A 15,417-nucleotide genomic window follows, 5' to 3' on the forward strand; every position below is an offset into this window, starting at 1 on the left:
GGAGCTGCTGGGGGAGGGACGCCCTCCATGCAGTGGAAACCAATATACACGTGACGCCCGTGAGCGCTGGCAATGAGAGCAGACGTGCGAAGAGCAGCCATTACTGCAGTGGCGTGACAAGCTTATCAAAACAGAAATCTTTTAATATATGCCTCATAATCGCCAGACTCCGCTTTTGAAGGCTTATTAAAGTGATCCTTTCAGATCTCCTGACTTGGAGGCTCGCACTCAGAATTAGTAGGATATGAATTAATGACAGTTTATTACTCTCAGATGAGCTCAGCTTAAGGAGCTTCCTGTAAATGTGTGGGCTTTGATTTGACTTGTCAGAGCTCTGATGTGAAAACAAAGGAAGGTGTCTCTCCTCCCTGAACTGCGCCGCTGCTGCTGCTACTGCTGCTGCAGACATGGGCAGTCTCCTGGTCTGTATAAGGATGGCGGGTCCAGGCTTCCAGCTTGTTAACTCGGTTAAAGCTGGGACATCTGTGCAGGGTGTGTGACTTGATGAGCTGAAGCTGGGGTCAGACCTGCAGCTCAGCCAGCCACCCCGTCTTGTCTCGTTCCGCCCTGCAGAACCAGGCCAGTGTCCATCTGATGGGCTCACTCATCGCCGTCATCAACACACCACCGAGAGGAATTCTCCTGCGCCCCTGACAAAGGGAGGGCCATGCGGCATTCACACAGAGCACCCAGCAGAGCCCGTGTGCATGGCCCCTGCCTCTGAGAAGGGCTCAGGACCAGGGAAGCTCTGGAAAGTCAGGAGGGCCCTAAAGCAGCCCATGGCATCCTTGTTCTCATCCTCAGTTCTTAAGCTCCAGTCTGGGTTCCTTTAGGGCCTCTGAGCCAGAACAGCTTTTGGGAGCCGGTGAGAAGGAGGCCATCACCCTGGGCACAGGTACCAGCAGACCTGACCATCTCTCTTCGTGTATACGAATGCCATGCTTCGTTTCCCGGCCGTCCAGACCTGGATAACCGCACAGAGACTGTATTAATTACAACACTGCTTGGCCAATGGCTTACGCATATTGCTGACTCGCTCATATCTTAAATTAACCAATTTCTATTATTCTGTGTATCACCACAGGGCTGTGGCCTGCCGGTAAGGTTCCTAAGGTTCCAGCGTGTCCTCCTGTGGCAGCTACATGGTGGCAGCCACATGGGCGTCCCTTTGACGACTCCTACTCTCTCTATATCTCTTCTAGCCTGGCTATATTCTGCCTTGCCATAGACTGAAGCAGTGTTTTTATTAACCGATGGTAATAAAACATTCACAGCATACAGAGGGGCATCCCACATCACCTCCGTGATTACCCTACATTCCTGGGCCACACGACTCTGAACTATTTCATCTTGCATCACTCAAGCACAGAATTCTAAGTAAGCTGGGCCTTACTGAGAAGATGCAGAGCCTGACCTAAAACCATTCCATCTCTCCTTTCTTACTCCTGGCGCCTCCCACAACATCTTCCTCAACTTCTGAGTGTCTAAGTCCAGATCATGTTGTTTCCATGAAGAACCCGAACCCCCAAATCAACCAGCCTAGTGAGAATTAGGGCCAGCTTCAGAGCTGAGGCCATGCCTTCCACGGTCCCCATGGAGGTCACACCCATGCCATGAACTGCTAAGGCCTCGCCCTCCTTACTCACCTCGAGGAGCTTTTGTACCACCAGTACCCACATGACATCAGCTCTGCTCGAGTTCCAGGCTTCTTCCCGAGTGGTTCTGCCTGCGTCTGCATCTCTAGCGCAGCACACTCCATCGTGCACCCCTGCCCTCCCGTCCCCTTCAGTGCATTTCTCAGGTCTCTGGGACGTCCCCATCCATCCTTCTGTCTGTGCTGCGCGTGGTCCCACCTCTGCCCCAACCAGTACAGCCTGTATCTGTTGCTTTCTTTGCCACTGTGATGAAATACAGAGGCAGTGAGCATCCAGGAGGGAGGGGTTATTCAGGCTCAGGTTCAAAGGCACCGTCTGTGGTGGTGGTGGGAGGGTCGCGGCAGCAGGAGCAGTCAGGAAGCAGAGAAGGGGCAGAGTGCTGCTGCTGAGCTCACGTTCTTCTTATGTGACCCAGGACCCCAGTCCGTGGAGTGGCCCCACACGCGTTAGGGGAGCCCCAGGACCCCAGTCCGTGGAGTGACCCCCACACGTGTTAGGGGAGCTCCAGGACCCCAGTCCGTGGAGTGACCCCCACACACATTAGGGAAGCACCAGGACCCCAGTCCGTGGAATAGCCACACACACATTAGGGAAGGGTCTTCCTACCTCAGTTGGCCCAACTGTGAACTCCCTTGAAGACCTGCCCAGAGGTTTGTACATATATAGTTCTAAGTCCTGTCGGGTTATCAGTATTAACAGTGTCGCTGACCTTTGACCTGTGATCTGGCTACACTGTCCCTTGCTTAGCTTCTGCTGGCTCTTCAGTGCCTCCTGTCACCTGGTCTCCTACCTCTTCGTACTCACATTCTAGGACTGGCCTTAGTTCCCCTCCTATTCCTCCTTCCCCATCTTTCCCTCTCCAATCTCCTCCCTAATTCTGCTTGACTGCCCTCCAGGAAGCATCCCCCTCCTGCTTCCTGTGGCTTCTCAGGTGCTGGCAACAGATACCATTGTCTGTCACAGCTATCCACTCCACTGTCTGCCCCAGCAGCAGGCCCCAGGGCTTGACTGACTGGCTCTAGAACAGAGCCATTGTCGGGGGGCTCAAGTGTGTGGCACGCGGTGACCACACAGGTGGAATTGTGTTCGCAGGAAGGAGTAGCTGAGTTAGAAAAGACTGCATAACCGGTGGCTTCTTATGTTAGTCCTTGAGTCTTCGAGCTCTTTCTTTGCTTAGGAATGGGGGTCTCTAGGAGGCTCCATTAACATATTGTATGGCATGAATCCAACAGAAACCCCAAAAGCTTCAGCAGGTACTAGCACTTCAGGAAGGACTGCTGTCAAGTATCCTCATGTGGGAAGCAAGAGGAGGGGCACCTGAGCTGAAGCAGAGAAACTTGAGAGGAAGAGAAAAGTCTGAGACAGGAGAGGAAGAGGGCGGTCATGCCCTGACAGGAGGGGAACCTGAGAGGAAGGTGTCTGAGGGGTGTCTGAGATGGGGGAGGGACGTGAGAAGAAGTGGGGGACAAAGGATCTCAGCAAAAACTGGAACCCAAAAGACCAAGAGCTCCAGGTGGGCGTCCACTCTGTCACCTGCAGTGTTGCACACCCGTACACTCTTAAAAGTCAGTTGTGCAAGCGAAACACTCAAATACATAAAAATAGAAAAATAAATTAAAAACTGCCTAAATATCTTCATTTCTGCCAGGCTGGTGAACCTGGGCAGAGGCAGAAGTCTGGGGGGAGGGAGTCTGGACGGGGGAGGGAGTCTGGACTGAGCGCAGAGGGAGGAGGACAGGGTACAGAGCACAGCCCTAACGCAGCCGCCAGCCGCCAGTAGCAGGAGGTGCTTTTCAGGGTGGTGGTTTGCTTTCTTCTTCGTCCAGCCTTTTCCCCAAGGGCAACAACTGTGAAGGTCAAATTTGAACTAAACTAAAATCACCCGCTCTTATGCCCTCTCCATGACCCCCCTAGTTCTCCATGTTCCCCCAAATTCCCAAAACGAGTTGAACTCCTCCCTGGGTATGACTGATGAGGGTATGATTGATGACAGCCACTAACCACATGATTAGTGACAGCTACTAACCACTACCTCAACCTCACCATAACCAGTCAGGTTAAATGTCAGCTACCTCAAGACCCTCTGACAAGGCCATGACCCACTTGTGGTTTTCCCTCTCCAAACTCTAACCTGTAAATGCTCAGCACCGCTCTCCTCCACCGTGGACTGAGCTCGGGCGAGTAGTAAACCCCCTTGTGTTTGCATCAGAGACCGGCTCTGTGGTGGTCTTGTTTGGGGGTCTGGTGACATGGGCACAACACAGGCAGAGCTTTTTCCCGAGTGAAAACTGAAGTTGCAAGGAAAGGTCCATAATAATGTCTTCCCAGCGTGTCTGCACACCCTGCTTCGTAAGACGCCATGACACATCCCGCCAGTTCCTGTACTCACGGCCTCTCTTCTCCTTTCCCCTCCAGTCGTGCCAGGCCGACCTCGTGAAGGACAACGGTCACAAGTACTTCCTCTCCGTCTTGGCAGACCCATACATGCCAGTAAGGACTGAGCCATACTTCCCTCAGGCAGCATGGGATTTGTCTCCGCTCGCACACTGTAGGTTACAGTTCCTCTCTGAGGACCAGGTAGAGAGGTGCTCTACACGGTTACACGTGAATGGCCACTTAGTGCGCACACGGCACACTGCTCCATTTCCTCCTGCCTCAGGTGAAAACGTGGTCTTCCTGCGACAGTCGGTCTCTGACCAGCAGTGGCATCTCCATTACCTAGAGCTGGATCCTGAATAGACGGACAGATGGATGAATAGCTGTTATGTCTGTGATATGGTGCCTCAGATGCCCTGAAGGTCCCTTAATGGGACAAGATGCTAACATTGCTTTACTGAAGGAAAGAAGAGATTGTTTGAAAGTTTGAATTTTATACATACTGTTTATTAAATTGTTTAAAAATAGATAGCATGAATAGGGCATAAGTAGTTTTCTCGTGGTATTTTACTATCAGTTTCTTTAGCCTCCCTCTGGCTGCTCAGCACAGCCATGTAGACAGAGCAGCCGTGCACAGTCGCTCCTTCATGCGCTCTCTTCCCAGAGTCTGCGTGCAGCGCCACATCTGCGCTTAGGTGCTGCCTCTGAGAGGAACTTTTGTGTCTGAATTCTTCCTCTGGCTGTTTTAACTCACCCCCAGCACAGAGCTGAGGACTGCAGGGAAGGGGAAGAGCACTGAGGATGGCTGGATAGGGCAGTTTCTTTTTTTTTTTTTTTAAGATTTATTTATTTATTATGTATACAACATTCCTTCCATGTATGCCCGCACTCCAGAAGAGGGCACCCGATCTCATTACAGATGGCTGTGAGCCAACATGTGGTTGCTGGGAATTTAACTCAGGACCTCTGGAAGAGCAGTCAGTGCTCTTAACCTCTGAGCCATCTCTCCAGCCCAAGGGCAGTTTCTTTACTCATGCCCATCAGCCAGTTTGTTTTCTTCAGAAACAGCTTGCTGCTGCTTCAAGAAAACACTGCCTTTACCTGTCCTGAAATAAACAGGCAGATCTTGGGGAAGCACAGAGAAGAGCCCCTCCCCCGGGAGAAAACACTGGAGGTGATGACTCAGGGCAGGCACCACCAGGAAGAGAATCATGAAGGCACCACCAGGAGAGGAAAAAGCAAAGGCATGAAATGGGGGCGTGGGTGAGGGAGGCCGCTCTTGCTGACGTCATCCCAGAGTGCTGCAGGGGGAGGAGGGCAGAGTCTGAACAGACTGGAGCTTGGAGACCTGAAGAAAGAAATGAACAGCGAGCCCTTCCCAGACACAGCACAGTCAAAGTAACGAGAGTACCAGGATCATAAGGGAAACCCCCAAAGCCACCAGAACCCAGAAAGGGCAGACAGCAGCTGCAGTGATGGCAAAGGATTATGTGTGGCCCTTCCAGCAACTGCCGCATGGAGTTCCCTGCTGAGTTATGCTGTATGGGGAAGGGGAAGTACAGACACTTTATGACAAAGAATGACAGCTTGAAACTCTAGCACCTGGAAGGTAGTGACCTGGTCTCTGTTACAGTGAACTCAGTAGACGTTGCCATAGGAAAGCAGCAACAAGCAAGGGCAATGGCCAGAATGCTGGTGCTGCCAAGGTAACCATTAATTAGAAGGGCTAGAGGTAAGAAGGGATGTTGGGTGAAGAGACTCCAAGAGCCTGGCAGCAGTCCCAGAGGAATTGAGGATTAGACTCTCGATGTGCATGTGAAAAGGTGAGGCACCGTGAAGAAGTCTTACGGGCTATTGATCTGTCCAGCAGGAGACCAGAATTGAAGCAAAGATTGCTACATTCAGCCAGGTGTGGTGGAGCACACCTTTAATCCCAGCAGGCGGATCTCTCTGTGTTCAAGGCCAGCCTGGCCTACAAATTGAGCTTCAGGACAGCCAGAGTTGTTACACAGAGAAACCCAGTCTTGCAGCACCAAAAAAGGGAAGAGTAGACAGCATGAAGGTGGACCTTTCGGACCAATGAGCACCACCAGCCGCGTTAACTGCTGTGACAGACCTGGGCGTGTTCTGTGGCATTAGCTTCCAAGGGAGAAGCCAGTCTGTCCTCAGCCCAAAGGCCAGTGCATGCTGCAGACGGCAGGTGCGCAGTCCTTGGAGACAGGTGAGTCTCTGGGAAAGGGCACAACCATGGTGCATTTTGTTTTCCAGGCTGAACATAGGACCATGACGGCCTTCATTCTTGCTGTAATCGTCAACAGCTACACAACAGGGCAAGTAAGTGTCATAGCAGCTCCAGCCCCCTGAGCTCCAGGAATGGCAGAAACGTGACTTGTCTCAAACGTATTCTGGCGCAGGGGGCCAGCCCTTTCCTTAATCTGAATGAGACAGTGTAGTGTAGTGTGGTTGAGCCCCAGCCCTGGGTACGAGGGCAGAGGACCACTTCTCTGTGTCCTGTGTCCAGGAAGCCTGCCTGCAGGGGAACTTAATCGCCATCTGCCTGGAGCAACTCAGTGACCCACACCCCTTACTACGCCAGTGGGTGGCCATTTGCCTGGGAAGGATCTGGCAGAATTTCGACTCTGCGAGGTGGTGTGGGGTGAGAGACAGCGCTCACGAGAAGCTCTACAGCCTCCTCTCCGACCCCATCCCTGAGGTGAGCTGTCCTTGAGAAAAGTAGCTTCCAAGTTGGGTCAAAGTACGTACAATACGTGCTCTACACCTAGTCCTCCAGGGTTCTGTTTGTAAAGAGGTCATGTAGGACCGGTGTGTAGAAGTCTGCCCTTATGCAAATGTAACTGCACCCAGAATCTCCAGGGCCATGCACAGATTCCCAAGATCGGCTATTGAAACCTTGCTACAGAGTCACACACTTAACTTTTCATTCATAGTGAGCCAACTCTGTATGCAGTAGGGTATCTCTGCAAGCTGGCACAGCCTCACCTAGGTCTAAGAAACCAACTTGAACCATTCTGTACTACACTCTGGACCTGGGCAGAGAGACAGACAGACAGACATACCAGTCAGGGCCTTGTGCCTCATGGTTTGGCGCAGGCTAGAGAAGGTGTTGGCACTGCCTTTTCCCTACAGACCAAGACTGTCTGCTGCCAGTCCAGTGTCCAGTATGTTCTGGACTCTCCGGCCCCAGTGAGCAACCACCCACCTCCTTGCTTGCTGAGCCAGCTTAGAGCCTATAAGGGTCCCAGGTGCAGGTATCTGAGCCCTGGCTCCAACAAGTGTCTTCACATCTGGGGGTTGAGGTTTGAACCTAGCAGCCTGGTGCCGGCATTGCTATGGCCACTCATCCCACAACCCCATGTTTAAACTTTCTGGAAGGGTGCTCAGGGAAGTGTATTTACTTATTTTCCAAGTTGTTCTCAGACGGGTTTAAGGACACCAAGCATAAAAATTCAGAGAACAGGGGCTGGAGAGATGGCTCAGCGGTTAAGAGCATTGCCTGCTCTTCCAGAGGTCCTGAGTTCAATTCCCAGCAACCACATGGTGGCTCACAACCATCTGTAATGAGGTCTGGTGCCCTCTTCTGGCCTGCAGGCATACACACAGACAGAACATTGTACACATAATAAATAAATAAATATTTAAAAAAAAATTCAGAGAACATGATTTTGAGAACGCAAGGACCCAAAAAGCTGGAGGAGGGTCAAAGCTAGCAGAGGCAGATCCGTGTACCTTACAGAGATGGCCATGAGTTGTCGTGAGCCTCCCCTGATCCACAGTCACCAGGGAAGCACAGTTATTCCTCGCCTGGAGTCAGCTGGGCCCCCTGGGAACTGCTCAGTCTAAGTCATCTGTAGGCTCAAACACAATGGAAACTAGAGAATCGGTGCTGTGCCCGACTGTGGACAGCAGTGTCTAAGATGGGAATGAGTGTAGCAGAGCGCCATTGAGAAGGGTGTCGTCCCCAGCTCAGGAGCAGCCTTTGGTTTTGTCACTCTGAATCGGTCTTCACGTTCAGTGGGTGGAAAACCAGACGGGTCCTTAGGGGCAGGTTGAATGCAACTATTTGTTAATCCATCTGCTCCATGCCAAAAATGCTGTTGCCTTCCAGCACACAGCTGTGTGGTCCTGGCAGCCTGCTCGCTTTGTCACGCAGCAGGGAGACCACAGTGGGCATGGGCCGTCCCACAGGGTGACTCGAGACTGGGACTTCTGCTGTGCCCATATGACTAGATCAGCAACATAAGTAGAGTGTGTACCCGCACAGGGACCTCTCTGCTGAGGGAGAAGAGACATGGCAGGCAGCTGCTGCTGCGGCAGCAGAAGTATTGCTTGGAGCCGTGGAGACCCAGGAAATAGTGAGGCCTTGTCAAGGCCTCGGCTTCTCGCTAAGAAAGTACAGGGAGAAGGAAGCAGAGGGGCTCCCATGCCATGCAGAATAGCGAGGGAAATGCGGCTAATCCCTAATTAGGGCAGTAAGTGGGGATCTTTGGGCTGGGGCATCTGATCTGGAACTTCCCTCCGGCTTGCTTCCCACTAATCACAAAGCCGAGCATCTGGTTCTTTCCCCTGAATTGCTGATGCACGTGGCATGTTGCCTCCCATGTCCTGTTTGTTTCTGGCCTGGCCCTTTCCTGGGAACACAGTTGTCTGTGGCAGACCCAGGTAGTTCCTTCATTCTGGGAGGGTAGGACATCATCCCAGGTCAGTAGAATATTTATCACACAGGTGGAAAAAACATTTTTGTAGAAGGGAGACCAAGTTATAGGCTGTTTGGATCCCGTGGGGAGTAGGAGACCCTGCTATGGTTTTCAGAAATGATCACTGTGTATTTGTTAATAAGTGAAGGTCCAAGAAGCAGCCATGAGGGACTGTCCACTAGGGTGGCAGTGCAGCCCTGGCTGTAGCTTAAAGGGCAATTCTGAATTGCTCAGTGTACATATCACGTCAGATTTTGGCTAACTCCTTAAGAAATCAGTGCCATCTATCCCCAAACATGCCAGGGACATCTGTCTTGTCTCAGGCCCTCTTGTGGCCTTGGAGAACCCTGAGAAAGTTAGATCTCAACCTCTCTGTAGTTACCCCAAGAGGTAGAATATTTCTTTGCAGAAAAACCTAAAATGAACTTTGATGTGGGAGTGTCATATATCAATCTGTTGATTTCATTGGTTAAGTAATAAACCAACTGCTTGGCCTCATAGCTTAGAACATAGATGGGAGGAGGAAACAGAATAGAATTCTGGGCGGAAGAGGAAGTGAGGTCAGACTCTGCTCTGCTCCCGGAGACTCGACAGCTCTGCTCTGGAGCAGAGACACCAGGATGGATGGAGGCTAGAATCTTCCCGGTAAGCGCACCTTGGGGTGCTTACACACATCATTAGAAATGGGCTAGTCCAGGTGTGAGATTAGCCTTTAAGGGCTAGAGTTCATGGGCCAAGCAGTGTTTAATTGAATACAGTTTGTGTGTTGTTATTTCAGGCATGAGCTAGCCAAGCGGCCGGGGTGTTGGGGACGCAGCCCCGCCGCTTCCATATTTCAACAAAACTTGACAGGAAATCTTGAAATTGTCCAGGGAGGAAGCTCATACCATAGCATGAGGCCCCCTCCTGTCTCCACATCTGGATGTCCCAGCAAAAGGATAGGGGTCTGTTGGGGACAGCCGCAGGAATGCACAGCCACAAAAGAGCAATATTGACTATGTGAGCCACCAAGACCACCTCCAGCTGCTCGGCACCTTCATAACTGCTGACAGGCATCCATGAGAAAAAGCTTTGAACAAACCACTGTCACCAGACCCCAAGACGCAAGGCAGTTCCCATGTCCACCCACGTCTGCATTGAAATGGTCTAGTGAGTTTTTCTTAGTATCGCGGGTGTTTTTTCTGAACTGGAAGACAGGGACTTGCTTTTCTCTATCTGCGATGCTTGGCACCTCTGAGATTCAGCCGCTACCTGTGTGAGTCATAATGCAGACTATAAGGATTTTGGGGTGCAGAGACTTAAAGCAGCCACACCTTATCTCTGGAGATGGCAGTGGCTCCTTGCCTGGGGCCTGAGAGCCATGCGCCTTCCTACTGTAACGCAGTCTGCACCTCGTGCAGCCTCTGGCCTTTTCACTCTCTGTCTCACACTCTGACTGTTCCAGGGCCGTCCTTCTCTTCTGGGGAGGCCAGGATGGTTTGCTCGTGGTCGAGCTGGGATTCCTCCAGCCCTGTGCACAATGTAAAGAGGAGGACTCTGTCTCTCCAAGGTTGGGGTCTGAGCTGAGCTGAGGTCCCTGGGTACCATGGCCAGCCCAGTATTGTTTCCCTCACTCCCCCTGTCCGCTGGGGACTTTACCCTTTCTGGTTTCCAGTTAGCTTCTCTGTCTCAAAATGGACCCACACATTCTCCACTTGCCACAACCTCCCCTCCGTGGCTTAGTCCAGCCCACCTTCCCCCCTATCGGCTCTGGGCCAGTCTTCTCCAGAACACCTCTGTCTCTTTCAACTCTGTAATCAAAAATCCACTGTGCACGCCAGTCTGCAGACTCCAGAGGAAACTGCTCCCTCCCCCACAGCCTGGTCATCCCTGAGCTGGGGCTATGCTGTCTCCGCCTTTGGCTCCTGGGCTGCCCACACACACCCTTCCTAATTATCAATACCAGTGTAGCTTTGGGCGTGGAGCATCGTATGGTAAGTGTCTGTGAAATTGAATTGAGCTGAACTTATGTGAACTGAATTGAATCAGCTTGCAGACAGCCTCAGCAGAAATGCAGATGGCAGATAGACCAGCCGTGGGTGTGACTGATTGCCTGTCTCCTGCCCTGCAGGTCCGATGTGCGGCTGTGTTTGCCCTTGGCACCTTTGTGGGAAACTCTGCTGAGAGGACCGACCACTCTACCACCATCGACCACAACGTGGCCATGATGCTGGCCCAGCTGATCAATGACGGGAGCCCCATGGTCCGGAAGGTATGTGGATGCCAGCTCAGTAGCTGAAGTAGGGGCCTACGAGCTGAGCCAGCCCAGAGGGCCTCAAATCGCCTGTGTGTGCTAGTCCATCTTTTCAGAGTGTGCCCTCATTGCTCATGTCTGTTCCCCTGAGGGCACTGAGCTGACCAGGTCTCCAGTCTTCACACAGCAGCCTTCTCCTCACCCGGGCACCAGCACGTGGCACTGGGTCTCTGCAGAACAGAGACAGGTCTGTGCAGTGTGTCCCCTGTTCCACCTCTCACTCGCCTACAGCAAAGTCTGTCTTCTCTGCTCCCTAAGGTTCACACCTCCATAAAAAGATGTTCCACATCCTCCTGAGCCGGCAAGGGCCTTTGAGGGAAATGCTCTGACTTCCTGACCTGGTGATCCTGGCGGCTGCTCTTAGAGCAGACTGCCCGCAGTGACCATGGGCGCCCGTTGTCCGTGAGAGCCACTGGGCTTCTTGCTCAGCATTCCTTTTCTTTTTTTGAAAAAGGTTGTTTTGAGACAGGGGTTTTTTTTTTGTGTAGCCTTGGCTTTCCTAGAACTCAGAGATCTGCCTGCCTCAGCATCTGATGATGTGGAAGGGGCAACGCCAAGCCTCTGTCCTGAGCAGCGTGACCTATGGGTCCCTGGGCACAGCTGAGGTATGAGTGCAGAGCAGCTCAGCATCACGTCTTATGGTGAGCCGAGCTTTGGAAGACATACACGGCACGGCGAACTGTTGGAAAAACCAGTGTAGAGCTAGGAGAGATGGGAGGAGCAGAGAGAGAGAGAGAGAGAGAGAGAGAGAGAGAGAGAGAGAGAGAGAGAGAGAGAGAGAGAGAACACACCCAAGGAGACCTGGCAGCCCTATCTGCAGCCTGCTGGTCAGCTCAGGGCAGCCTCAAGGGTCTCTGACAGACCTCGGTTCTCTGCAAACATCTTTCTCTCTACGGAGTGGTGCTGGTGTCCACAAGTCTACATTCTGTTTCATTTCCTTTTGACTCTGAGTCTCTAAACATTTAGGTTGTGGTGCTATATCATCATAAACTACATGTAAATCCTGTCTCCCCAGACTCTAGCATTTAGGCCTAGGTGTCATGTCTTAATTCAAGGACTTTTCTCATCCCTCATAGGGACTAGAACCTACTATAGCTGAGGAAGCTTCTTGCTCGCTGTAAAGAATGCTTCAGCTAGTCAGCTGTGCCCACCAGTCTCTGGAGCAGGATCAAAAATGGCAGTTTTGGCCAGAGTCACAAGCCTAATTTTAAATCCGTCAGGGGTGTGGAGTTCACACTGTGGCTTCAGAAAGCCTGGGGGTGGTAATTCCTGCCTAGCAGTGAGCGAACAGACTGGGGCAAGTGTGCCTGGCAGCTGGGGACACCACTTGCCAGCCACTGGCCTGCTGCCTTCACAGCCCCAGGCTTCCTTGATTCCCCTCCTGGTCATGATGCCAAGTGAGCCTTGCCCTGACCCGCATTTCCCAGAGTCACATTAGGGTTAGCTTCAGACCTGCTGTCCTGCCGGGTTCCTGCCGCCATAGACATGATTGTCCCTTCTCCCTCTCAACAGGAGCTGGTGGTGGCTCTGAGTCACCTTGTAGTTCAATATGAGAGCAATTTCTGCACTGTGGCCCTGCAGTTCATGGAAGAAGAAAAGAACTACCCCTTGCCTTCTCCCGCAGCCACAGGTATAGCTCACAGGGAGCCCAGGACCTGCTTCCTGGCCTTTACCAAATCTGTCAGTGGTCTGGGTTGGGCCAGGTCTGAGCATGGCTTTCTGGTACTGCTTGGGTGGTCCGTGGTACTCCTGTTGTCTCAGGCCTTTGGAAGAATACAGGTGCGGGGAAAGGGCTGTGCTGACCCTCTTACTCTTCTCCTTCCTTCTTACCTTTCTTGGAATTTAAATTTGGGGATATCTTGGAAGATGGCAACCTCTGCCGTGGGGCATGCTGAAAAGAACATTAACCATCTTCCTGTGATGAGTAACTGCATCACGTTGTTGTTGGCTTCATGTTTCCATGACTCACGTTAGGAAGCTCATTTGTCCTTTTCGCTGGAGGATGCAGTCATCTTCCACGTTCCTCTTCATCACCCTCCCTCCAGATCACAGCCGGGATCGTGAGCAATGGCAGAGCCTTCTTCCTTTCAGCCAGGGTACTGGGCGTCACTGTGATGCTGCCTAGGCCACCGAATACCTGGAATGGCCTCACAGCTACTACTGCCCTTCTGGTTCATGCTGTCTTGTGATTTAATCCTTACATGGCTACAAATAGTACCTTTGTCCCACTGAGTCCTGCACGTCAGGAGAGTATCATGAAGGCCCTTCCACGCTCAGTCTTGTACCAGTAACACTAACTGTTCCTGTTGCCATGGCTGCAGGTATCCACATGCCCCCATCCTGAAACTTATTGCTGACTCTTTCTTTTCTTTCTTTTTCCTAGAGGGGGGGAGCTTGACCCCAGTTCGAGACAGCCCGTGCACCCCCAGACTCCGTTCAGTGAGCTCATATGGGAATATCCGAGCCGTCACCACAGCTAGGAACCTGAACAAGTCCTTGCAGAATCTGAGCTTGACGGAAGAGTGTAAGATGCCAGAAACCAATATTTGGGGTGGGAAGGTTCACCGTGCTCTACCAGACGTTACTCTTAAGATGCTACTGTGCCCCTTGGCCCCGCCCTCCAGAACATGGGCCCCGATGTTCTGTGTGACAGCCACCATGACAACTGGCCACTTGTTCCTGGCTTAGCACCAAGAGCAGTCAGGGTCACAATATAGACTTTACAGTTGTACCAGGGCTTGACTGTCCAGGAGCTGTTCCAGGGAAAGGAGTCTACCGGTTGGTGCACACATGTGTCCATTAGTATGCCCGGTGTGTGTATGTGCCCATTGTGAAGAAAGCTCACGTTTCAGTCAGACAGGCCATTAACTGTAAGACCGTGACCTATTTATTGCCTGTCATTTTCTGGCCAGCGGGCAGCTCAGTGGCCTTCTCCCCTGGGAACCTCAGCACCAGCAGTAGCGCCAGCAGCACCTTGGGAAGCCCTGAGAACGAGGAGTACATCCTGTCCTTTGAGACCATCGACAAGATGCGGCGTGTGAGCTCCTACTCGGCGCTCAACTCCCTCATAGGTGAGTCCCTGTCCTCACCCTTCTTCCTGCTGCCTGCGTGCCTTCCCGTGCCCAGGATTTGGTCCACCCCAAAACAGCACGTGTCTTTATTTGGTCAGATAAATGAACCAGAACTGTCTCCATTGGATGCAAAGAATAGGAATTGTCTGGAGCTTGAAGAAGTGAGGAGAACATTTTGCAATGGAATATTTTACAGGCTGGTCCAGGGATCTGTGAGCTTGCTGGCTTTGTCAGGCAGGAGAGCTGCCAGACAAGTCCATCTGCCTTTCTTTGCATTTCTCGTGTGTGCTAGACCCTGGCAGTGTGGAGCGCTGGCTCGCAGATAAGACATCCTTCCAGCAAAAGATGAAGTGGGGTGCACCAGGTTTCTGGTGGGCAAAGCCAGCAGTGCTGTTCTCTGCCCCTAGTGCCCATGGCAGCCTCACAGTGAGCAGTGGGAGGTCAGAGCACAGGGTGTCACTCACCCTGAAGCGACCTCAATGCCCACCTGCTAAAACTCCACCAAGCCTAGCAGCTTGACCCTTCACTGCCTAGAAATTGGGGTTTAATGGCCATTGTTCTCATTCTGCCACGAATGGTAACATCTGGACTTCACTGACGTCACAAAGGAAATGAGAATTAGCACTGCGTTTTCTTGCTGTGCACCTGTGCTCATTCTCAGACTGTGGAATTGAATTGTAAGCCCTAAGCAGACCACACTTCTCTTGTACTTCATCTTGCTGAGACCCTGTGTGACATGCACAGCATAGCCTGGGGCCCTGGAATCTTCCTTAGGCTCAAGGGCTAGGAGCCAGGGCCTTGTTGTGGAGCAGCTCAGCCTGCCTCTTGCTCTCTAATCAGTGAATAGCAGCTTTGCCTTCAGTTTTGATCTCGGAGATGGAAGGGTTAAAGAATCCTGTTTTGTTGGGAGCCGTAACAGATGGTGCAGAGCAGCTCCTATAGAGGAGCCAGCCCAGCTATGTCTGCTTCACCCTTCCCCACCTACCCTCTCAGGAGTAGGTATCTGTGTGGTAACACCTCATACTGGTGTGTGTGCGTGTGCGTGTGTGTGTGCGTGTCTGTGTGTGCGTGTATGTGTGTGCGTGTGTGCGTGTGTGTGTATGTATGTGTGTGCGTGTATGTATGTGTGTGCGTATGTGTATGTGTGTGCGTGTGTGTGCGTGTGTATGTGTGTGCGTGTGTGTGTGTGTGTGTGTGTGTAAAAAGTTTTATCTATATATCAATTCAAATATTGGAAAACTGCATAGCAGTGCAGCTGGAGAGATGGTTCAGCAGTTAAGAGCACTGGCTGCTCCTGCACCTGCAGA

At 52.0% G+C, this 15,417-nt stretch overlaps 1 protein-coding gene across 5 annotated transcripts in view; it reads left to right on the top strand.

The window, feature by feature from the left end:
* The window catches only part of Rptor (regulatory associated protein of MTOR complex 1), a 283,595-nt gene that overhangs the window by 234,431 nt on the left and 33,747 nt on the right, over nucleotides 1-15,417 (top strand). For all 5 annotated transcript variants that reach the window (XM_050140239.1, XM_050140240.1, XM_050140241.1 and 2 more), the window contains 7 exons: nucleotides 4,071-4,145; nucleotides 6,300-6,365; nucleotides 6,553-6,744; nucleotides 10,857-10,997; nucleotides 12,552-12,669; nucleotides 13,423-13,563; nucleotides 13,952-14,110. In XM_050140239.1, the coding sequence (XP_049996196.1) occupies nucleotides 4,071-4,145; nucleotides 6,300-6,365; nucleotides 6,553-6,744; nucleotides 10,857-10,997; nucleotides 12,552-12,669; nucleotides 13,423-13,563; nucleotides 13,952-14,110 (892 nt within the window). The remainder of the gene's footprint in view (nucleotides 1-4,070; nucleotides 4,146-6,299; nucleotides 6,366-6,552; nucleotides 6,745-10,856; nucleotides 10,998-12,551; nucleotides 12,670-13,422; nucleotides 13,564-13,951; nucleotides 14,111-15,417) is intronic.

This window comes from Alexandromys fortis, unplaced genomic scaffold, assembly GCF_014885135.2.
Source record: "Alexandromys fortis isolate MF-2015 unplaced genomic scaffold, M_Fortis_MF-2015_v1.1 scaffold_39, whole genome shotgun sequence".
Lineage (NCBI taxonomy): Eukaryota > Metazoa > Chordata > Mammalia > Rodentia > Cricetidae > Alexandromys > Alexandromys fortis.